The 23,376-nt window shown below is 35.7% G+C and overlaps 1 protein-coding gene across 1 annotated transcript in view; it reads left to right on the top strand.

The window, feature by feature from the left end:
- Positions 1-23,376, top strand: part of FRY (FRY microtubule binding protein) — a 162,477-nt gene that overhangs the window by 60,636 nt on the left and 78,465 nt on the right. Inside the window, exons 11-23 of the mRNA XM_005147610.3 lie at positions 382-483; positions 4,664-4,767; positions 5,260-5,368; positions 6,296-6,382; positions 8,122-8,293; positions 9,998-10,130; positions 13,119-13,226; positions 17,467-17,722; positions 18,825-19,007; positions 19,883-19,969; positions 21,699-21,958; positions 22,249-22,438; positions 23,194-23,318. Coding sequence (XP_005147667.2) covers positions 382-483; positions 4,664-4,767; positions 5,260-5,368; positions 6,296-6,382; positions 8,122-8,293; positions 9,998-10,130; positions 13,119-13,226; positions 17,467-17,722; positions 18,825-19,007; positions 19,883-19,969; positions 21,699-21,958; positions 22,249-22,438; positions 23,194-23,318 — 1,916 coding nt within the window. The remainder of the gene's footprint in view (positions 1-381; positions 484-4,663; positions 4,768-5,259; positions 5,369-6,295; positions 6,383-8,121; positions 8,294-9,997; positions 10,131-13,118; positions 13,227-17,466; positions 17,723-18,824; positions 19,008-19,882; positions 19,970-21,698; positions 21,959-22,248; positions 22,439-23,193; positions 23,319-23,376) is intronic.

The raw sequence follows: 23,376 nt of genomic DNA on the forward strand, positions 1-23,376 counted from the left end.
AGGCATCTGAGCATTCACAAGTCCAGTCTCTGTGGGTCCTGTTATTATGATAAAGTTTAGTTATTTCCATGCTAACATTTTTCAGTTAACTGACAGAACTTAGCCCTGTGAGTCTAAAAAATTGTGGCCCATCTTTGGATTATTATATTGATATGAGAAGGCATTTGGTTGTTTTTAGTTCATCCATAAAACATATCTGTAAAGACATTAGAGAAAGTTATTTTTCAGATTGTACTACTTAACAATGTGTTTGTGTTGGCTAACATGTATTCCACAAAATAGAGGAGTTAGTGTATTAAATTTACAGTAGCTCTATTAATTGACTTTTATGTTGTGTAGACATGCAAAATAATATGGTATCAACATCCATTTTCTGTTTAGGCTTTGTACCCTTTGGTAACATGCCTGCTTTGTGTCAGTCAGAAGCAGTTCTTTTTAAACAGATGGCATATTTTCCTCAACAACTGTCTATCAAATCTCAAGGTTAGTATCTTCTGGTTTTAAAATTGTATTAAAAATTCAGTATGCACTATTGATCTGTTGAAAATCTATTTTAGGTAAATGTGCTGGATTATTGTTATTACCTGATTCCATACATAATTTTATTCTCAACAGTACATTTGTTTTAGGTATGCAGATTTTTTCAATAACAAAAATGTATTCTTATGCCTGGTTTGAATTTCTGCTGTTTCTTTAACTCAAACCAAGCCTGAGTCAAACACCTGTGAAACAGGAAGGATTGTTGATAAAAGTTACTGGCTTGAGTGGCATACCAATACTAACCCAATATTAACTTGCTTTTTTTCATAAGGGCATTTGCAAACAAAGCACTTGTTATTGCTTTATCAGACTGGAACTAGTTGCAGGACACTGATTACATTTCCTCTGTCTTAATGGAAGAATTTGTATTGCTTCTCTTCATATCTAGCCTACTGTTAGAATATAGTCTGTCCGAAGTTTTCTTCCTAGCTGTACCTGAATTACTTTTTCTGAAGATGTTTAGAACCTTTTTTGCAAAGAAATTCAGAAAATAAACATTCACATTGCAACTAATTTTTGGGGGGTTTAAGAGGTTGCACAAGCTTTAGCAAGGGTGGCTACAGTTGTAAGGTCTCTGAGGATCCAGCCGAGAATATAGTTTCTTTCTGAGAATTAGGGAGATCCCAACAAATTATCTGAAACCATTAGAGAAAACGTTGTTTCTTCTGCCTTACCAATTGAAAATCAAATTCACCTTGCCACTTATAATTCGTTGATTTATACTTCTATTAATAGGACTTATAGTGGCCCATTCAATCTTATTTTGGGGAGAAGGTAAGGTAACTGAATATGTGGCTAAATTAGGAATGTGGTTAGTTACACCTTCTCAATACAGAGGAAGAAAAATTCTTCCATTAGAAGAATAGTTGTCCACACCAGGACAGTGCATGTGACTCCATGATATTGTTTGGGCTCCCATGAACCCCGTAATGAATCAGGCTTCTCAAGAATCATATTTCTGATTTTAATATAAAGTGGCAAATCTCTGATCTTATGGAAACAAACTTTTCTCTTGAATTAATAAAGAAAACTCCTGCTAAGACAGGGAAATATTTGACCTTGACCAAATCCTGTCCCAAAGTAATTTAATACTTTCCTGTTGAAAGCAATGTAAAAGTTAGTAATTATCCAAGTTTTGAAATTGATCATTTATCATTAACTCAACTTTACAAAAAACTATTCCAGCCAGGAATTCTGTATAGGAAAGAGTCAAAGCACCATGTTTCATTTAGAGGCAGTTTTTTTCAGCAATAGTCCTTTGTCTCCAAACCACATAGGACAAGGAGAAAGCTTCAGTACAATTTGACCCTGGGGTGCAGAACTTACTATACTAAGGATGGGTCAAACAATGTCTTGGGCATGAACGTATGCCTAGATGGCATGGGTACCAACACAATATCCTTTCAGCCTAAATAGGCCAGACCTAGCACCATGTTATCGGAAAACAGAAATGGAGAAATTGAAGAAAATGAGCCTCACTCCTGGCAGTCCAGTTGTTCCTGTGCCAGTCAAAGAGGAGGTGGATGCGTTGAAAAAGACATTTCTAGAAGAGCAACAACAACAAAGACAGAAGCACTTACCAATCAAGAAACAGAGCAGATCCTGGCAGAGCTCTGTTGCCAGCTACTCCTGTGTTCAAAAGGCTCACATCAACTTTGACAAATTGTTCGGCACCAACAGTGAGTTGGGCACTGCCTGGAGTGGTAAAGGAATCACATCCAGTGCCAATACCTCCTGTTGGGAAAGTGAGAATGTTGGATATATTAGGCCAAATACTCCTTGTCCTAATAGGATTACTGGATGAGTTTTTCTTGTACACAAAAATCCTTAAAATACTCAATAGGTTCCATTGTTTGTGGACTTCTCAGAGTTTTCCAAAGGGAAACATGCTCTGTGCTTTCCAAACTGCTGGTCACACAGTCACTGTGCACTTGCACAGATCTTGCACACAGACATGCACATAATTTCCCTGAGTGTTTCTCAGACTTTTTTATCATCATCCTCTAAATCCTGCTTCTGCTCTGCAGCTTGCTGTTTCTGATTGAAAACTGGCCTGCTATTTTTAGAAATCTCCAACAATAGCAGTCTCAGCCCTTTTCTCCTCCATCTCTTCTCAACTGCCCTTGCAGCTGAACTATCTGTATTGCTGGAATATTTGGACTTTTGCTTATAGAGATGACTTCCTTCTCTGCCACACAAGCTCTCTTTAACCTTGACCCAATTAGCCAGTGTCTGCTGTTTCCTTGATAGCTTTGGGATAAGAATAAACTTTGATAAACCTGCTGAAGAAATGAAACTCTTAGGACTGAAATTTAGAAAGGCTTACATAGAAACATAGAATCATAGAATAGTTAGGGTTGGAAAGGACCTTAAGATCATCTAGTTCCAACTCCCCTACCATAAGCAGGAACACCTCACACTAAACCATGTCACCCAAGGCTCTGTCCAACCTGGCCTTGAACACCACCAGGGATGGAGCATTCACAACTTCCCTGTGCAACCCATTCCAGTGCTTCACTACCTTCACAGTAAAGAACTTCCTCCTTATATCCAAACTAAACTTCCCATTTTAAGTTTGAACTCATTACCTTTTGTAGTGTCATTACAGTCCCTAATGAAGAGTCCATCCCCAGCATCCCTATAGGCCCCCTTCAGATACTGGAAGGCTGCTATGAGGTCTCTACGCAGCCTTCTCTTCTCCAGGCTGAACAGCCCCAACTTTCTCAGCCTGTCTTCATACAGGAGGTGCTCCAGTCCCCTGATGGACTGGATCCCCTTGTGGCCCTCCTCTGGACTTGTTCCAATAGTTCCATGTCCTTTTTATGTTGAGGACACCAGAACTGTACACAATACTCCAAGCGAGGTGTCACGAGAACAGAGTAGAGGGGCAGGATCACCTCCTTCAACATGATGATGCCTGATGAAAAATAGATTGAAAGTAAACAGGTAATTTATTGTAACAAATGTTATTTTAAAATCCTGCAAAGATTAATAGGTCATGTAAACTTTGGCATTCCTTTTACTACTTGTTATAATCATGTGCTACAACCATTATATGCTGCTTTAATAAACAAAAAATATTTTAAATTTTCTGTTTCTTATAAAGCTTTATTGTATAAAACAATTATAATATTGTATAAAATATAAATATTTATTGTATAAAATAATTATAATTATAATAGTGAAATAAAATATATTGTCAAGGAATTAAATGGAAACTGGAACTCAAGAACAGTGTTTCTATTCATAAGCTTGTGACAGATGGCATGTTGGAAGTTGGAGCCATATCCTGTATCATTAGCAGATTTTCTTCCTTCCATTTTGCAGGACCTAGACCAAAACACATTCAAGAATTATTGATGCTCTTGGTTGCAGTTTCTTTGGTCAAACCATGGTCTTTGATCTGTGGCTCAATATTTGTCTGGAGATGAAAATTCAGCTCTTTGTCATGAAGATCTGCACTGTGGGCCAGCCAAATCTTATGTCAGGTCAAAGTGTACTGGACTTCTTCAAAGTTTAACCCAGTGAATGGCCCAACACGCAGGAGACCATCTGAATGGACTGCATGTACTTGCACCCTAGCCAGAAAGCCCTTAAAACTGCCACAGAAAACTGCATATGACCAAACAGACCCAAAGACAACCTTGTACTTGTTCAGAAGTTTCCAAAAATAAACAGTAATCCAGACAGATAATTCAGTTCATTACAGCTGATCCTGGATGCCATGTTAATTAAGGCAGCCTATTTATTTATCTGCTGTTTTCTTCATGCCAGGTCTCCACCACAGAGAAATAGCTTTCTGAATTGACAGAATCAACCGAGGATGCGGTTTTGGTTTTAGAGTCAAATTGAAGTGGTTTTCAAATAAAGATTTTAAACTGTAGCCTGTATCAAATTTAACTAATTTGGTAGTTGGGGTTACTGAAAAGTTAAGTAATAGCAGGAGAGGTAAGTCAGATGCATAAGCATTCCTGCAGCTACAAGAATAGCATCCTGAGCAGCTGTGAGGCTGTATCTTTTTGTAGTGTCATTGTGAAAACCCTGAATGTTGACATCCATTAAGTGCACAACTTCCTTTCTCATTTGTACATGAAGTTTATTCTTATGTTATATATTTCTCTAGAATAAGGACCCAAAAATGGCTCGAGTTGCACTGGAATCTCTGTACAGACTACTGTGGGTTTACATGATCAGAATTAAATGTGAAAGCAACACAGCTACCCAAAGGTAAGATGCTGTATTTGTAATGATAATGAGGCCTTGTAGAGTGGAAGTTGCCAATGAAGAAGTTGTATGGTTCTCCTGAATTCCTTTGACTTGCACCTATTCCTTTTGTGAAATAAAAAAACTGAACTGTATACAAGAAATTATTCACTTCTGTTTTACTGTCAGTTATTCTCTCACCTATTAAAATTACTGTATAAAGCTTTTCTTCTTTTGTAAGAACTAAAAATCACTCTGCCTTTTTAAAGTTAGAAATACTTTTGAAGTGCCATGTCACTGACTCGTCTATTGCTTTTTGTAATTTAGTCATGAAATAAAATAATTACATTGAATTTGTAGCTAAGGGTCAGAGCAAGATACCCCATTACATTTTCATTTCAAAGAAAGTACATTCTGGTCTTTCTAAATGGAGTAGGATATCCAACATATGTTTCATGTGTAGGGAAGGTCTGCAAGGTCCAGAAATGTCTGATGCTTTTTTTCCTTGTTTTACAGTCGACTTATTACTATTGTCACAACGCTTTTCCCAAAAGGGTCCCGTGGTGTTGTGCCAAGAGATATGCCTCTGAACATCTTTGTGAAGATAATACAGTTTATTGCACAGGTATGGGAGACCCATGCATATGTCTTTGCAATTCATTAATAACTTGTTTTGCAAATAACAAATTAACAAATAAGTAGACTTCTATTGTCTGATTTTTTCTCCACCCCATTGTCAGTATCTTTCAACTTGGGAATGAGAAAATTATCGAATGTGCTGGGGCAGACTTCTTTTGAACAGCTGATTTTGATTAACTTCATTCCACTGAAAATGGATTAAAAATGCTTTCACTTCAACCCAAATGTATTTTTTGAGTTTTTTTAATTATCATCAAGTCAGAAAATGCATTTGTTGATAGTCTCTGACTGTCAATAAAGTTCAAAATAATAAGCTATATTTTGTCCTGGTACTGAATCATTCCTACTATACAGAAAATTAATTGTACTGCTCTTAAAAGCAGAGGAAAACCAAGTGCAGCACGTAGTTAGCTCATTCAGTTTTGATCAGTTCAAATGCGATTTGCTAAAATAAACTAACCTTCAGTGCTTGCAGTTTCATCTCTTTTATTGCTTAAATTCTGAAAACATTCCCATTGAGCAAAACACTTAAGCACATACTTAAAGTCTCTGAATAGGAATGAATTAAACAGATGCTTAAAATCTTCCCTGAACTGTGCCATCTGTGAACAAGATCCTTTTATGTAAAACACTATGTTAGTACCATAATTACCACAGTTTAAATGAAATAATTAAAAGCTTTATTTCCAAAATGGATCATTTTCTATTTCAATGCCATAAATCCTTGAATTTGTCAACATACAGCAGTGCTGGAAGCTTAGATCTGATATGTTCTGCATACTTCTGAAAATCTGTTTTTCAATAGATTAATAAATCCTGATTAAACTGGTTTTCACTGTTTTACCATTTTATTACCTGAAAAAAGTAGCAGAAGTGAGCAGCTTAATAATGTTCAATGTTTTTACTATTTTAGGAACGGTTAGATTTTGCAATGAAAGAAATAATCTTTGACTTCCTTTGTGTTGGAAAACCAGCAAAAGCTTTCAGTCTCAACCCTGAGGTATGATATGCATCTGTATTTTTTAGTATATATTAGTATATATTATGTATAATATATATATTAGTATGTATTGTATTGTGCTACATTTCCTTTCTGGTTACATTCTACCTTCACCAGTTTTCAGGCCAAATCTTAAACTGATTTATTGGTAAAATACATTTGTGAACTTTGATCTGTAAAATGTCACACTGCTTATGCCTATCTTCTGTTTCCTCAGTGAGTATTATTAAATGTGAAGTAGTGCAAATGTATGAAAGAAAAAGTAAACTATTGATCACAGTATCTCCTTATCATTCTGCAGTTGTATGCAATGCCTTAAAGTATTTTAATATAAAAATGAATTTTATGTAAAATTTTCAATATTTTTTAAAACTTTTTCTGAAAAAGATTATATGATTCAAGGAGAATTGAATATGACAAAAAAACCCAAGTCTCTAAGAAAGTTTTACCACTCTGACCAGTAAAGCTCCACTAGCATTAGTGTAATGAGTCAGCTTCCTAGTGCTTTCCTTATCAGATATTTGAAAAATGTTTTCAGAAATAAAAATAAATAATAAAATAATGAAAAATTATCTTGAAAATAATGCATTTGCTTATAATTTTGAAAACATTTTCATTTGAAAATCAGGAATAAACATTTGAAAAATAAAAAACATAATAATCTCATAGTATATGTCTGTATAAATCTTGCAGTATTAAACAGCCATATCTATTCACTAAATTGTTAAAATAGAATGAGCTACCTTACAAAAATTGTATTTGATACAAACAATATTTGGAAAAGTAGATTAAGCATTTTACTATTAAAAGCAGCAGAAGTGAAAGGCAAGCTTTACCTTGAGCACAGCTTTCATCTGTCTTCATCAGAGTAAGAAAAATGAAACAGAATCCTTGAGCTTGCAGGCCCCACCATGTTTTGGGTCAGTCACCTGCAGTATTGACTGAGGAATGTCCTGCAAAGGACATTGTGTATTAGCATTGCATGAAGCCAAGCTCGTAGGGAATGGACATAGGCCTTAGCTTCTTGATAAAACATCTGAAATGCTAGCGTTTCCCAACAGCAATGTAAGTCTGACAACAATGAAATAATGGGGTCACTTTTTGATGTATGGAGGCTTTACCATTCTATTAAAAAAACCCTATAATCTATGTAAATGCACCTCTTGGAGATTGTCAGTAGGACAGGCTCTGAATACATTCCTGGGAAATTGAAGACATTCCGATCTTTTATTCATTGTAATGCAAAGCCTGCAAGTTTTCCTCTGATGAATTCCCAAAAGGCATTCAGGTCACTTAGCCTCATCTTCCTAATGTTTTCACATCGCAGTTTTGGCACTGAGCATTATGCTAGACTTTTCACTCAGTATAGTCAATCCTGGCGCCTTTTGAGGCAGTTACTGCTCTTTCTTGATAATAGACCATGTAGGACATTTGTGTTTAACTGAAGGTCCAGTTAAGATGCATTACTAAACTCCAGATCATATTCATGTGTTTTATCCTGTACTTCGGGTACTTGCAAGTACTTGAGAGGGGAGAGCATATGAACTCATAGTGCAGATATGAATTCACTCTATTTCATAGACTTTTTTTTTGTGAAATATATCAATCTAGTCAATGTAGTGGAGATACAGGAGAAAAATGCTGGCAGGTGTGTAACTCAGAATTTCAAAATGATTGAAGAATACAAGTAGAATATGATTATTTTATTATGATACTCATTCATCTTCTGAACTTTCCAGAGAATGAATATTGGTCTGAGAGCTTTCTTGGTAATTGCTGATAGCTTGCAGCAAAAAGACGGTGAACCTCCAATGCCAGTGACTGGAGCTGTCCTTCCCTCTGGAAACACTCTCAGAGTGAAAAAGACGTATTTGAGCAAAACTCTTACAGAGGAGGAAGCTAAAATGATAGGTCAGTAAGAGAATGGACAATATAGAAACTTGGATAAGAATGGATATGAAAAGTCTTCAGTACCTGAGCAGAATTATTTACTATTGTTTAGTATTCAATTGATATATTTATTGTAAACATTTACTTTATTGTGCACTGTAATGGAATGTATGGTTTAGTTTGACAAATACTGCTTTTTTTAATTGTTTCAGGAAAAGTTGTGCTCTGCAAATGGTAGCAACCCTTTGTTCTAGAGGAGGGTTAAGTACACAGATAAAGAATTAGCTTCTTTCAGTGCTGAATAACTGTTTATTCATGCATATTTGTCTTATTAGAAACAGTGCCTGTGCTCAGATAATGTACCACCCTTGAAAATCGCAAAGATTTCTGTGATATCCTCATTTTAATTGCACTGTCTATCTCATACATACTGAAACTCCTAACGTGGCAGAAACTTTTAAATGTGAAATAGAGCTGAACTGAAGGGCCTAAGTTTAAAGTCCATTACATTGGGCTTCCTTCATAGTCAATGTAGGGAGAGAATCCTGGATTGCAAGAGAAAAGCTCCTTTATCATGCCCTGAAGGTGCCAGCTTTTGCTGGCAGAAAGGAAGATTTGGCTACTCATTTTAGCACTTCCTTAGGTCCTCAAACTTCCATGAAAGAAACAAAGCCTGCATATCTCTACACCAGTGACAAACACCTGAGTTGTACTGCTGCTATGTCATTCTGTTGCTATGACGTTGTAGTAATATCAAAATATATAAAAAAATAATTAACATAAGACCCATTGCTGTTGAAATGTTCAAAGACATAGTATTTAGTGCTGTCACTAATTTAGTTCATTTTGATTGTTCCTCATGAATTTGATAATAAGGGTTTGAATTATTGAATTCTTGCATTTTATTAGCTATTTCTTCACTATCTTATGATATGACATTCTAGTTTCCATATATAACATGTAAGATTAAGATAGCTAATTCCTGTGTTTTCTTTTGCCTTCTACACTGTCATTCAACTTTTGATCATAATAGATCTGGAAATTGATGTAAGCTTACATTGTCTTTTATCAAACAGGAAAATGATTGACTAGAGAATAGATGACTGAAAACATATTGCTCAGAGTTAATACATAAATTTTCATTATGAAAATTAAAATTTTAGCCTTTCATGAATATAGAGAAAGAGTTAACTCAAGTTTTATTTTTTAAAGGATTTGATGTTCATCAGCTGCTCTAAAGCTGCATGGCTAATATAATTTTTCACATAAAACATCATGCCAATAATTTCCATACCAAATTAGTTTTAGGAGAGCTCATTCAGATTCCTTTTTTCTCTTTGCCTGTAGTTTTTAAACCCTGCTACTGGATCACAACTTTTACTTCTGCCATGCAAAGTTGCAAAACACATTGTATAACTTCACCAACTGTGTGACTTCCTTTGACTATATAGGGACATATTTTGGCTAAGTATTTTTTAACTTCTTTTCCAGGAAAAATATGTGTATCTGTATATCACTTGGGCGATTTTTGCATACAATAGCATTATTTCTGGAGAGGGCAATATATTCTGTCTCTGAATGAAGTTATCATTACTAATGGAATATGCTATCTCATGAGGAAAACATTTTTTCTTAATTTATGCAGCACAGCATGAGTAAACAGCTTTTTCAAAATATGCATATCTATAAATAGTCCAAATTATACAAAAATGTATATTATTGCAGGTATGTCATTATATTATTCTCAAGTAAGAAAAGCAGTGGACAACATACTCAGACACCTTGACAAAGAAGTCGGTCGCTGCATGATGCTAACCAACATACAGATGCTTAACAAAGAACCTGAAGACATGATTACGTGAGTGCTTAAGAACAGTAAATCCCATTAAATATTGAGATGTAATTTCAGAACTTTTTATATATTTGTGACTATCATGAGTCATCAGAACAATAGACAAGAAAGGGGAAGATTTAGCTTAGTGTATACTTTGAATAACTGTTTATTACAAGCTGATTGTACTTGCAGTGTTTGGAATTGAACTGATGCTCTTGGTGTGTCCAAAGTCATGTGTGTCTAAACATTAATGTTTAGAAGGTAGAAGTTGAAAGCCCAAAGTGGAAAACCTGTCAGCCTATGCTCAAAACACTGTTTCAGGGTATATTTGCATTACTGAACTTCAAAATAAAGTCAACAAATTCTGTAAATCACTATTAATAATAATTTGTCAAAATTTACATTTGTACCTGTAATCAAAATCAAATCTTAATTGAAAAAACAAGTCATGTTGTGTTAAGAGTCTTGGATTTAAGCAATACCCCACCAGAGAGAATAAAGCCAGTACACCTCAAGTAGTGTTGAACTGTAGCATTTTACACTCACATCCAAAATTATTAATAAAGGAAATTTTCTGGAGAGAGTTCTAGTGAGATGGACATCTAGTAGACCTTAGAGACACAGAGACGTCATCTTACACATGCACAGCACAGATAGTAGAAAGCCCAGCTATAAGGAGACCTTGGATATCTTTCGTGTTATAGAGGGATGGACATGGTAGTTATGCCAGAAGAGAAAAAAAAAACTGGCAGAAAAGTTCAAGGTATAGTTCAAAGTATGATGGAAAGGAAATCGGTCTCTTTGATAATGGTTTTTTTTTTCATATAGTGTGAAAAATGACACCTTGCTAAAAATACTGTGAGTAGTAGATAGATTGCAGGCCAGAGATGACTGCATAACCCTGTGAGGACCCCTGTTGCCAGGCACTTCACATGCTGACACTGGTAGCTCAGATAAATTGGGAAATTGAGCCTCAGATTTGGATCTTCTGCTAGTCTTCTGAGCAGCTGATAACCCACAGAACACCCACAGATTTTATATTTATAAATAATTACTTCATTTTCCTTCAGAAGAGTTTCCTCTTAGACTATTATTTTGCATGTCTCCATTTTAAGGACAAAACTGACCCTCAATGTGGACTGATAATAAGGAAGCTCTGCAAAGCTCACTTCCCATTTCAAGTCAGCAAGGGAGACACATTATTTTGCCTACCAATAAAATTGTCAATGCCACTTTACTATTTACAACTATAAAAATATAGTATTTTTGCACTAATTATTAATTGGACTAGTTTTTTGTAATAGCAATAATAGTTCAAAGAGATTTGTTTATAACCAATTTCTTGGATTAAATGTTGTATTTTACTCTTTTTTTCAAGTCAGTTGCTGGCTTTCTTTCAAATCCTGTCTGTTAGGATACAGATACAGTGAGACAGAGATAATTGATTATGAAAATAGTTTCCTCTCATTGCACAATTTAAGTCAGTAGATTAAAATCATATCATCATTTTATTAATGTAATACATATCCAAGGTGAAATAGAGTGTTAAGAGAAAGAATGATATTCACCACAAAATTTACTTTAATCTTTTAAGTAAGCTTAATGTCAGTTTATGCCTTTTCTACACCCACTATTTCAGTGAATTTTCAGTGTTACTCCATGGATCTTATTTTAGACTTGTGAGATGGTATTGCATTCATATTTCTCTGTGACTGAATACAGAAGTAAGGTATCCAAATGCAATGTCCTCTGTCAAGTGGAGAGGCAGAGTAATGTAGTAAGCAGGGCATTGCACCATAGTGCAGGAAAACTAGGTTAATTTCTTGTTTTGTCACTGAAATTCACATGGTATTAAGTAGTTTACAATGCTTATCAGTGTGTCTCTTCCTCCTCATTCTTCCCTGGTTTGGTCAGAGTCATATTAAAGCAGGAACAGCCTTTTTCTGCATGTTTATAGTAGGGTCCCTAAATAGGACCTTGCTGTTTTGATCCCTTCATAGCGTATCACAGGCTAATAATTAATGATATAGTGGGAAAGACTGTACAATCTAAAATGCTGTTATGCTTTGGTTATTTCCTCTATATTCAATCATCAAATAATAGATCATTGAGTTAAAAATGAGCACATAGAAAAACCCCAAACATTTTGAGGTCTGTCTAAAGAACTTTTTAGTCTGCACTCTTACCAAAAAAAAAAAAAAGAAAAAAATACTAAAAAAACCTCAAAAAACCCTAAACAAACAAAACTGGAAAGAAGTCAGAAGAGAACTGCATTTGTTGTGAAAATAATCAGCAGCTGAAATTTGAACTACTTTTAGAAGACTTAAGGACTCCCAACTTAGATTTTTGGTTCATGCTGAACTTTAGATTCAACTACTTTCCCAGGCTGTTAGAGAGCAATTGAGCCCTTCCACAGGTTAGAGCTGCCCTGGGACTACTAAAACGTGCTTGAGCTGATAATGTTTGCTAAAGTGCTGCTATCTCAGGTAGGGACAGACAGAAGCTCTCTTGCCATACCTACCTGTAAATTATGCTTTTTTTTCAGTCTAATAATGTGTGGTGTGTGATTCCCACAGATCTTTGTCCTTTTGAGGGCTTTGTTATTTAGGCTTCTTACATATCTACTATTTGCTTTATACAACTAGTGTGATGTAGCTGCATTGCGTTGAGGAACACCCAAACACATTGCCTCATCAGAAGCTTGCATCATGCAAATGCTGAGCTTGATGAAGGAATCCTCCTACATTATAACTCCATCTTGATATACTGGCCAGTTTCTCTCTGAAAGAAGTAAATCACTCAGTAATAGATGTCAACATCAAAACCATTCATTCAATGGAAACATTTATTCATGTTTCCTTATTCCATTTACTGTGTCTAGATTTCTGTTCTGATGTTCTTAGTAGGCCTTTGGCTTTCCAGTATGTCCAGTCCTTTTCTGAAATACCATGCGTGGATCATTTAACACAATTACTTATTAAGCTCAATGAAAATTCTGGTTTATTTTTTCAGAGGTGAAAGAAAGCCCAAAATTGATCTCTTCAGAACATGTGTTGCTGCTATTCCTCGACTGCTTCCTGATGGAATGTCAAAACTTGAGTTGATTGACTTGCTGGCAAGGTAAACTGTTGAAACATTAGACTGCTCAGTGGGAACAGAAAGAAAAACTGAGCTGCAGAATGTATAACTGTTTTTTAGAGAATCATATGCTTATAAAAAGTAATATGCTGTTAATGAATAAGACATAAAAGTCCTCACATCTTTTTACAGTCCTTGTATTTATATTATAAGCTCTTCATTTTATAAGAGAGTAGATACATCATCTTTTCCATCAGTATGTAAATTACATGATATTCACCATTGCTCATGATATTCACCATTTATTACCTTTTTTTAACCATCACAGCATTCTGATTAACAGGAGAGAACATCTTTTCTGTTTAGTGAAAAAAACATTGAGATAGTCGCTTACTTTTGATTTATGATTCTCATGTATCTGCTTGGTAAAATAGAATATGCTACATGTTGTATCTTTCAAACAAAAAAGTTTTTAATGTATAATAATTTAAATTTTATTTTTAATATTATTATACATAAAAGATAAGTTTAAGTGTATGACCCTCCCTGCTTGGGATCCACCGAATTTATCTAGATAGACTATTTCACAGAACAAGATAGTCTACAACACGACTGCTAAACCAGTTAGTTTTCAGGACATAAAATTATTGACTTACTGCAGATAATTATGACAACAGGTACTGGTCAGTAGAGAAGAGTCTGTTACATTTCAGTTGTATCCAAGTCAAAGATTACAGCATGTCTTATGTATGTCAGTGGATTATGGTAGTAAATTGAGCCAGGAGGCCCTTGCAGCATATTGCTCAGAGGTAGCTGTGACAAAACAATCTTTGCAACTCCATTCTTGCCTCTGAAATATCTGTGAGGAATTACAGATATGAGAGCCAGAGGGTTACATTCAAAAGCAATTTTTTGCTGCTCTATCACTAGTTCTTTAGTGATGTGCTAAAACAGTGAAACAATTTATTCTGCTAGTAGTAAAAAGTACAAACAGCCAAACAAGCCATAACTGCAGTCAGCAGTAGGTGAGGTGGGATGTGTAACCATCTTGATTTCCTTGTGTTTTCATCCTCTGCTATAAATCACTTGTGGATTGTTTTAAATCATTACATTATCAAATTATAAAGATACCATTATTAAATAGTTACATCAGTTCTGCTTGAGGGAAAGTAAAAAGGACGTGTTTACCTTTAATCCACTATTTTAACTAGCTTTCTGTCCTTAGTAATGGCTTTAACTGCTCTGTCAGAAAGCACATATCCATTCTGGTCACTGCTTTTCAAACACAGAAGATCATCCAGGTCAGACCTGTCACTACTCAGAAAAATGTTTGGAGACCAACATGGACTTCCTCATGAATTGGTGCTTCCCTCCTTAAATCTCACAACTGTCAATATAATCACTTGTCTATATTCTGTCATCAAACTCCATGCAGAAAAGGTCAATTGTGATTCCTCAGCCACAGTCAGTTTGCAAGCATTTCTTGGGTAATTTCCATGCTGGGACAATGCAAGCAGTGGGTCTGCTGACTTATCTGGTTCTGGCTGTGAGAAGTGAGACGTCAAGAGGAGCTGAGGACAGCATCTCTAGCGCAACTTTGGAAGCAATTACATACTCAGCCTTTCTCCAACAAGGGGACCTTTGGGAAGCTGTTTTCATTTCCCACATACTTGTGATACAACATCTTTGACACATGAATACTGTTGTAAATCAGATTCTCAAATATAAGCAAGGGAAACACAATTTAGGTAAAAGTAAATGCATAGTAGGTTGGAAAACAGTGAACAGTTAATGGTTCAGGAGACTTACAGGAAGGTGTTGAAATACTGGGTAGGGTCTCAGTACTGCAGAGCAGGATCACAAACTGAACACACACAAACCAATGATGTTCCTAAGGCAAACCTTATTCACATGTTTACATAGGAATAAGTCTAAAATACTTTTGAAAAAGTTCTTCTGGTCAAATCAGTATCAAGGATGCCTGATTTGGAGAGCAGTGTCCAAGCTGGTGCATTGTGCTTGAAAAGACTGGCCAGTGAACAAGTAAAAGGAAGATTGATGGCTTGAAAGAGTTAGGTATGTTTAGTCTGGGACAGTGTGGACTGAAGACACTCTACAAAAATATAGCTTCAGGGAAGAAAGTAATAAAGTGTTCAAGGAATTTATACCTGACCTAATCCTAACGTAAGTCTCCACACTACCCCAGCACCAGAGCTGCTTCTACATTCTCTATACTATCCCATGTTTATTTGGGTCCAGATTGATTACTACCCTCAGTAATGAAAAAGTAGTACCAGGAGGTAAGTTTTTGCTGTTCTAGAAAACACTACCTTGCAATACTAGGTGTTTTCTGGGTCAGAGACTAGAATCAATACAAGGATAAAAAACTGAAGAGGTGAAGTGTCAGCTCCTCCCAGGTTCTGAAAAGAACCTGAAAAGCTATTTGGACAGGGATTTGGGGAGGGGGGGGCTGTGTTGTTGGATTAAATATTTTCTTTTCACTAAGGATAAAATAACATCTTTGTGTAAATGGGTTCTTTTATTCACAGTTTGGTTTGAATTTTTCATCCTAACAACAGATGTATCTCTTGGTGGTTTCCAGGACTCTAACTCAGCAGCTAGACCCTCGTCCAGGACAGCTGTATTCCAATTATAAGCTCTAAAGCAAATGTCAAGTGTATACTGTACTTTTTACCCTTTCACTGCCCACTGAAATCATTCATTACAAATTCCCAAGTAGGTCTTAAATTTAACTGACTTAAAGTGCAAACTAACATTTACTTGCTTCCTCAAGCTGCCTGTCATGCAGTAGTAATACATAGATGCATTCTTATGCTCAATTTGAATTTCATCTCGTTTGATAATGCCATTGCACAGTAATTTGGACTTGGAGCCATATCTCGTTTGTTTCCTCTTTTGTGTTATTACTTTGTGTCATTGTGGCAGTCATTTAATGGATGACTTAATCATAGTCTCAGGGGTTTTGCTTGTTTTTCTGATTTTGGCATTCCAAATAGAGGCCAAAATGGTGTTTTCTTAGCACAACAAAGTACTGAGTTTCCAAATTTATATAGAAAGTCATATGGTTATTAAAGTGTAACAGTTGTTTTTGGAGTCATATTCACCCAGGGTGAAGTTTCATGGCAGTTGCTTTCCTTGGACTTGAATGAAATGCCCTCTGAGTCCCAATTAGGCAGCTACAATGAACCAAATTTCTTATAAGCTGCATCTCATCGTATACTTCCAACAGAATGGAATTTGGTTCCACTCCATCTGGCTGTTTTGAGATTTTTTTCTCCTAGCTTTCTCTCAATTCCTTTATAATGTGTCCTCATTTTCAACTCTGTAGATTAAATGTAGATAAAATACTTTGAAAATGAGTTCTAACACACTACAGAAAATTACAGTCTCATGGGTGATTAAAACAAAATGCATCGTAAATGAAATGAACCAAAAATTGCCGAACACATGGATCTGAATTTTCTTTATTCTGCCAAGCTACCAACACAGAAGTGGTTTCATAATCTTTGTGTCAAAAGAAAGTATAATGCATTTTTGTGTTGAAAACTTCAACATGATGCAAATACAGAAGGAAACATAATTTGAAAATGAGATCTAAAATCGCACCATCTTTCAGAAGGACTTTGAGGGTGTCTAATGTGTTTTTAAATGTATGGAAAGTCCTGAGGCTGTTTTTACCATTTCCTTATCCTTAGCTGTTTAAAACATAAAGCAGTTTTTAAATTCAAATTCTTATTTTTATTTCTTTTGAATATTTTATTTCAATAATTGTGATTTGCTTCTCAGCTAAAGATAAATTTTAACTCAGGCAGCTGAAGTGTTCTGATTGTTTTATTTTTATATTGAAAGTAAGCAAATAAATACATAAATTATGAAATTATATATTAACCTGCAAGCCTTTTGCTGTTATATCTACATAGAAGCTATTTAATAAATAAGGAAATCAAAAGTATACTTGGTTGGGGGAGACAGGAGAGCTGCCAAATTTATGTACTTCAAAGATACCGTCTTTTAGGAAGGGAATAGAGACTTCTTTTGGACCCATGAATATGTTCAGGCAGTGTTGTATCAAGAATTGCAGTATAAAACCAGGTTAAGGATGTTAATTTTGGTCAGAAATAATGAAACCATGGTAGTGTCACTGAAATTTACATTGTCATTGGGAATTTTCCATTGCTATTAAGTTACTGAGAAACATACGCTCCTTTCCACAATAAGCACTCCTTATATTTTTATTACCTGACATTTACTTTACTTACAGGCTGTCTATCCATATGGATGATGAACTCCGACACATTGCACAGAATTCTCTTCAGGGTCTACTTGTTGACTTTGTTGACTGGCGGGAGGATGTACTCTTTGGTTTTACTAATTTTCTGCTACGTGAAGTGAATGATATGCATCATACCCTTCTTGATACTTCACTGAAGTTGCTGCTACAGTTGCTTACACAATGGAAGCTTGTAATACATACTCCAGGAAAAACTTCCGAACAGGCGAAAGCCAGATCAGCGGAGGTATGAAATCAAGAGATCTGTGTCCTAACATTTACACTAATTGAAGGCAGAAATTATGTTCCTTGATATTGCTGTGGTTTATGTATTTGTATTTACTCACCTGAGAAGAATTCATTATGTCTAATCTTCTAAGGTACACACTTCAGATGTCTTTTGAGGACAGCCACGTTCTTGTGTAACACAACAGATGTTACTGTTGTTGAGCAACATGAAAGAATGCATGTCAAACTGAAATATGCACTTCAACAAAAGCAGATAAAATGAAATATGTGTATGTAGATGTGGCAGAAGGACATGTTCCCAGGACTGAAACTGATTAATAATGCTAGTGGGAATGCTGAGAAGAGTGAAGTGGATCTTCCCTTCCTGTAGCCATTTCATTTGTTTGATTCAAAAACATCAAAGAATCTGATTGTTTCTGCAGCCTGCTGTCTCCATGTGTTACAAACATTCCTGGGAACTGAACAGCTTTGCTCCTGCTCCTCCCATCTGCACTGTCCCACAGATATTTTCATTACGAGAGATGATTTTCAGGCTTCTTAATCTCCTAACCCAGTCACGTTGGAAATGTTTTGCTTTGGGCAAGCATGAAGTCTGTTTTATATCACAGAGTACCATTAATTAATATGTAATAATAATATTACAAAACTGTAGAAAAGATAAATACTCATGTGCTTTTCAGTAAATATTGTACACTTTACTGGTGAGGGTCAGATTATAGAGGCAACCTTCTAAAGGTGTTGACTGCTACAGGATCAAAGAAAGACCTATGGACCTGTTATCTGGAATAGAAAAAGTGTGAACTCTTCACTGTCTGATTTAGCTATTCACTTTTACAGTGGAGGATGGAACAAAGCAGGTAACTGAATTGCAAAGTAAAGGGAGGGCAAAAGGGCTATACTCATGTATTGGTTTTGTAGAACAAGGTAACTTAAGCAACAAAATTTGATTATTTGAGGGAATGCTGTAAATCCCCTACGTTAGCATTTACATGGCTTCTGCATTTTGTTTCTTTATATTGTCCTAGTTAAATAGACTATTTCTTGGAGACCTGGTTTTCAAACATCATCACTCCATTTTTTCCCCTTGCACTGTTCTGCAGTTGATACCAAATGGATCCAGCCACAGGATACAATCTGAAAGAAGTCCCTATTCTAATGTGCTACATGCAGTTGAAGGATTTGCACTGGTTCTGCTGTGTAGCTTCCAGGTCGCTACACGTAAACTAGCTGTTTTAATCCTCAGAGAGATCCGTGCTTTATTCCTGGCCCTTGGCCAGGCAGAGGTATGGTTTTCCTTTTCTGGAACTTTGAATTAAAATTCTCTAAAGATAAAGCTCAAAACTGCTGTTACAGTTGCTTTTAACATAATAGTTGCAGTGCAGCAAGTATGCACTTAGCTTATAAAAAACATTTGGTCTGAGCCTTTTCTGTTTGCCTTAACACTGCAAACCTTTCTGGATACTGAACAATGTCACATTAATAACATGTTCCCTGTACAAGAATTTAAAGGGAAACATGTACAGGAACTTAATATTTCCTCTTGGCATGATGTGAATGTAAAAGACATTGTAAAACCTGTTTTCTACTGCATGGATTTTTTTTGTATTGTCAGGATGATAAACTTGTATTGGAAATGAAACTCATTCCTGTAGCATACCGTTTTGTAAAAAAACCACAGCATCAGACACGTTTAAGATTATTCACATTTTCTTGTATAGTAAAGACCTCTAAGTCTTCTTTATGGATATAGAAATACAGAGTCATGTTGTGTGTTGGCGGTCACAGTTCAGTGAGCCATCTAAATGCCTAAGAACACAAATATGCGTCTTCATGGCAAAAGAATGCTTTAATAAACAGTAAGCTAATTTTTTAGTCTTTTGATACCAGCTATCCAAAGTCATTTGGGATTTTCTGATATGTGCTTTTGTTTGGTAAGCAGTGAGCTATAGCCACAAATTAACTTCATTTCAAACCACAGCGTGGATTTGGTTCTGAGATTCATATGACAAAGACAAAATGTACCCATCATTACCAATGATTTTTTTCAGCCATTTTAAATTAATGTCATAATTATTATTCTGTTTCATGTATCAGAAAAATAAGAAGGGAAATAATTTGGTCAGGAGAGAGGTTAACTTGTGTTATCTGTGTTACGCAGGATGATGACAGGCCCATGATTGATGTCATGGATCAGTTGAGTTCTTCTATTCTTGAAAGTTTTATTCATGTGGCTGTTTCAGATTCAGTAAGTATTACTTTACTATTACTGTAGTGTTTACATAGCATGTGGACATAACAAATATCAGGCATGAAAGACTAAAACTAAAGCTTCTAGAAATCTAAGAAATCATACAACTTTAAGACTCTAGCCATCTACCTGAGAGCTCCAAGGCTCCACAATGTCCCAGACAATCTGCTTGATGAAAATAATCATACTGTACTACATATAAAAAAAAATATTATAACTGATTTTATAATCAAAGCTACTTTGAGTGTGGGCTTGTGAACTGCATCCAAAAGAACCACTAAAAAATTCTTACTGCCACCACTATTTAAAACTTGGGGTGCTTGGAAGTCACTCACTGCTGTCATTTGTTCCAGAAGGGAATAAGCTTTAGTTCCCTCGCATGCTCAGAAGTGGCCCTGTCTGCAAACCTGAGCCTAAGCTCTAGAGTAAGTCACATCTGGGATGAATCTCTGCTTTCACTCTTGCATGGACCTCTTGAAGCAGAGAGGCAGTAAGCATTTTGCATAAAGAAGTATCAGCAGAGGAACTGATACATAGGGCAACTTCTTTTGCTTACTATTTTAGCGAACTTTTTTTAATTGTCCAGAGAGGAGAAACTATCAGTTTGGGGCAGTTTTCAGCCTGATTAAATTTAAAGCAACAATCAGTCCTTGCCACATGAGTGCTCTTTCCAGGAGTAGGAAGGACACATCGAACTGTTGGTGAAGTCAGGCCGCTGTACAGCTGAAAACAATAAAGTTGAGGGATCAGAAACTGAGCAACTAAGAGAAGATCTCACTCTGCAACCCAGGAATTAGGAAATTCATCTGAAATAGCAAAACCTGGGTTTGTTACAATTTCTGTAGGTGAAGGTTTGGATTTTGTGCTTTAATTCTATGCATTAATAATATAGCAAAGCAAATGTGTTGTCTGTGTACCTGTTTTCTGATAAATACAGCAGGTAGTGGTAACTTAATGATTACTTCATAACAGTGGATGCAGTATGCAGACAACTATTACTTTCTATTTGAGGTCTCATAAGCGAATCATAAGGATGCAAAAATACATGTGGTTTAAGTTTTCATTTCACAGTTGTTTGCTTAGGACAAAATTTAAATTACAGTAGAGAAATGGTTTGTTGACAAGAGAACCCTACTTGTCACTGAAGGTAGCAGGATTTTAAGTGGATTAAAACTGCTTAAGTGCCTGCTTTCACCTCTTAATTCCTTATAAACATATTCAAACACCCTGATGAATTCTGAAAAATAGTTATTTAATAGCATTGGCATTTCTCATACTGTCATAGCATGCAGGTGTTTTAATCATAGACTAAGGCTCCATCTGGCTGTTCAGACAATGAGCATAAGGACAGTCTATACCTATTACATGCTGCAGCATCATGCAAGAGACAGTGGCTCAGTGATGGCAGCAAGTAGAATAGAAAGTAACAACTACATTGGTCTATTGGTCATCATAATCATTAGTTACTGTAGAAAGTTATTGTGCCTATCACAATAAATAGGAGTTACAAGGAAGAACCAGAGGGGAAATAATGTGGTAGCTCTTATCACTATTTGTAAAAAGCTTCTCCTGAGTGAAAGTGCAATGTGATGGGAAGCATAAAAGTGTTGGTCTAAAAAATCCAGTAGAAGTTGGCCACAGAGCTTGAAAACATAGGCAAGGACTGGGGGAACATGGCAGGATATAAATGACTGTAACTTTGGTTTTTTGTCTTCTCTCTCCATAGACAACAATCCCATTAACACACAGTGTGGATTTGCAGTGGCTCGTGGAGTGGAATGCTGTCCTAGTAAATAGCCATTATGATGTGAAAAGTCCTTCCCATGTCTGGATATTTGCACAGTCTGTAAAAGACCCATGGGTTCTCTGCCTCTTCAGTTTTCTTAGGCAGGAGAATTTACCAAAACATTGTCCTACAGCTCTCAGTTATGCGTGGCCGTACGCTTTCACAAGGCTACAGTTGATAATGCCTCTTGTGGATCCAAAGTAAGTGGTAATCTGCATTGAATTTTCATTTTGATGGCTTGGGTGGTTTTAATATATTTTTAATCTCATATTTCAGTATCAGTCCATAAATCCTGCAAGGTACACCCAGATATTCAGTTTTAAGTTTCATATTTGCAACTCTAGTTTTCTGCCTGCACTGATTTTTCCCATGTTGCATTGCAGCTGGTGGATATGTAGCATGTTTTATTCCCTTTTAAAGTATTTTAAAATACAGTCTAATTAAGACTGGGGAATGATTTTAATAATTTTAATTTATTTTTAAATTCTAGTATTCCTGTTAATGCAAAGAAAACAAGTACAGCAACCAGTGGAGACAACTATGTTACATTGTGGAGAAACTACCTTATTCTCTGTTTTGGAGTAGCAAAGCCCAGTATTATGAGTCCAGGACACTTGCGTGCTTCAACACCAGAGATCATGGCTACCACTCCTGATGGAACAGTGAACTATGATAATAAGGTAATGCATCCTGTTTCAAACAAATTACTCTTTTAGGAGGGTTCTAAACTGCATCTGCATGCAAAATCCTACCCTGTTGAAGTATTTCAGTTAGGGAATTTTTTGGTATACACAAGCTGCTTAAGGCACATAATTAGCCACTAAAATATCTGACAATCTGTATTCTTATTATGTGCCAACAAATACCGGCAAAAGCCATGGCATTTTCAAAATACTACTGTTTTTTGCATTCTGGCTGATGTATATTCAAAATACAGAAGTCCTGGACATATGTGTTGAAGTTAACTCTTGTTGATCATCCACTTTCTTTCCTTGTAGAACTCTCCAATCTGTAAATTCATAACATTATTGAGTAATAAGGCAGATTTCTGAATAAACATTTTATGCCTGTCAGACATGAGGGAATAATTATATGAAATACAGTTTCAAGTACTAGCAACCTGAGAGGAGCAATAGTTCCACATATGCAGTGACTGGAATATTTTAATGAAACAAGTTAAGTAAATTACAGTCATCTGATCAAAAACAAAGAGATTTCCCAGATTTATTTATTTGTTATGCTTTATTGAGATGATTGTGATGTAGCTAGACTGGTATATTGATATCCATAATAGTAAAATAATTTCAGCACAATTTTGAAATAGATATTGATTCTTGGACAATGGGTTGTGGGGTTTTTTGTTTAAAAAAGATGTATTTAATTAATATTGATCATTCTGACAATTAAATGTGAATACTTTCTTAATATATTTTAGGCTATTGGAACTCCATCTGTTGGAGTCTTACTAAAGCAGCTAGTGCCTTTGATGAGACTTGAAAGCATAGAAATAACAGAATCACTTGTATTAGGATTTGGAAGAACAAATTCCCTTGTTTTCAGGTACTTCCCATATTCTCAGTTACTTGCCTCTAATCCAAATGTGTTACTTTGTATGTAA

This window comes from Melopsittacus undulatus, chromosome 2, assembly GCF_012275295.1.
Source record: "Melopsittacus undulatus isolate bMelUnd1 chromosome 2, bMelUnd1.mat.Z, whole genome shotgun sequence".
Lineage (NCBI taxonomy): Eukaryota > Metazoa > Chordata > Aves > Psittaciformes > Psittaculidae > Melopsittacus > Melopsittacus undulatus.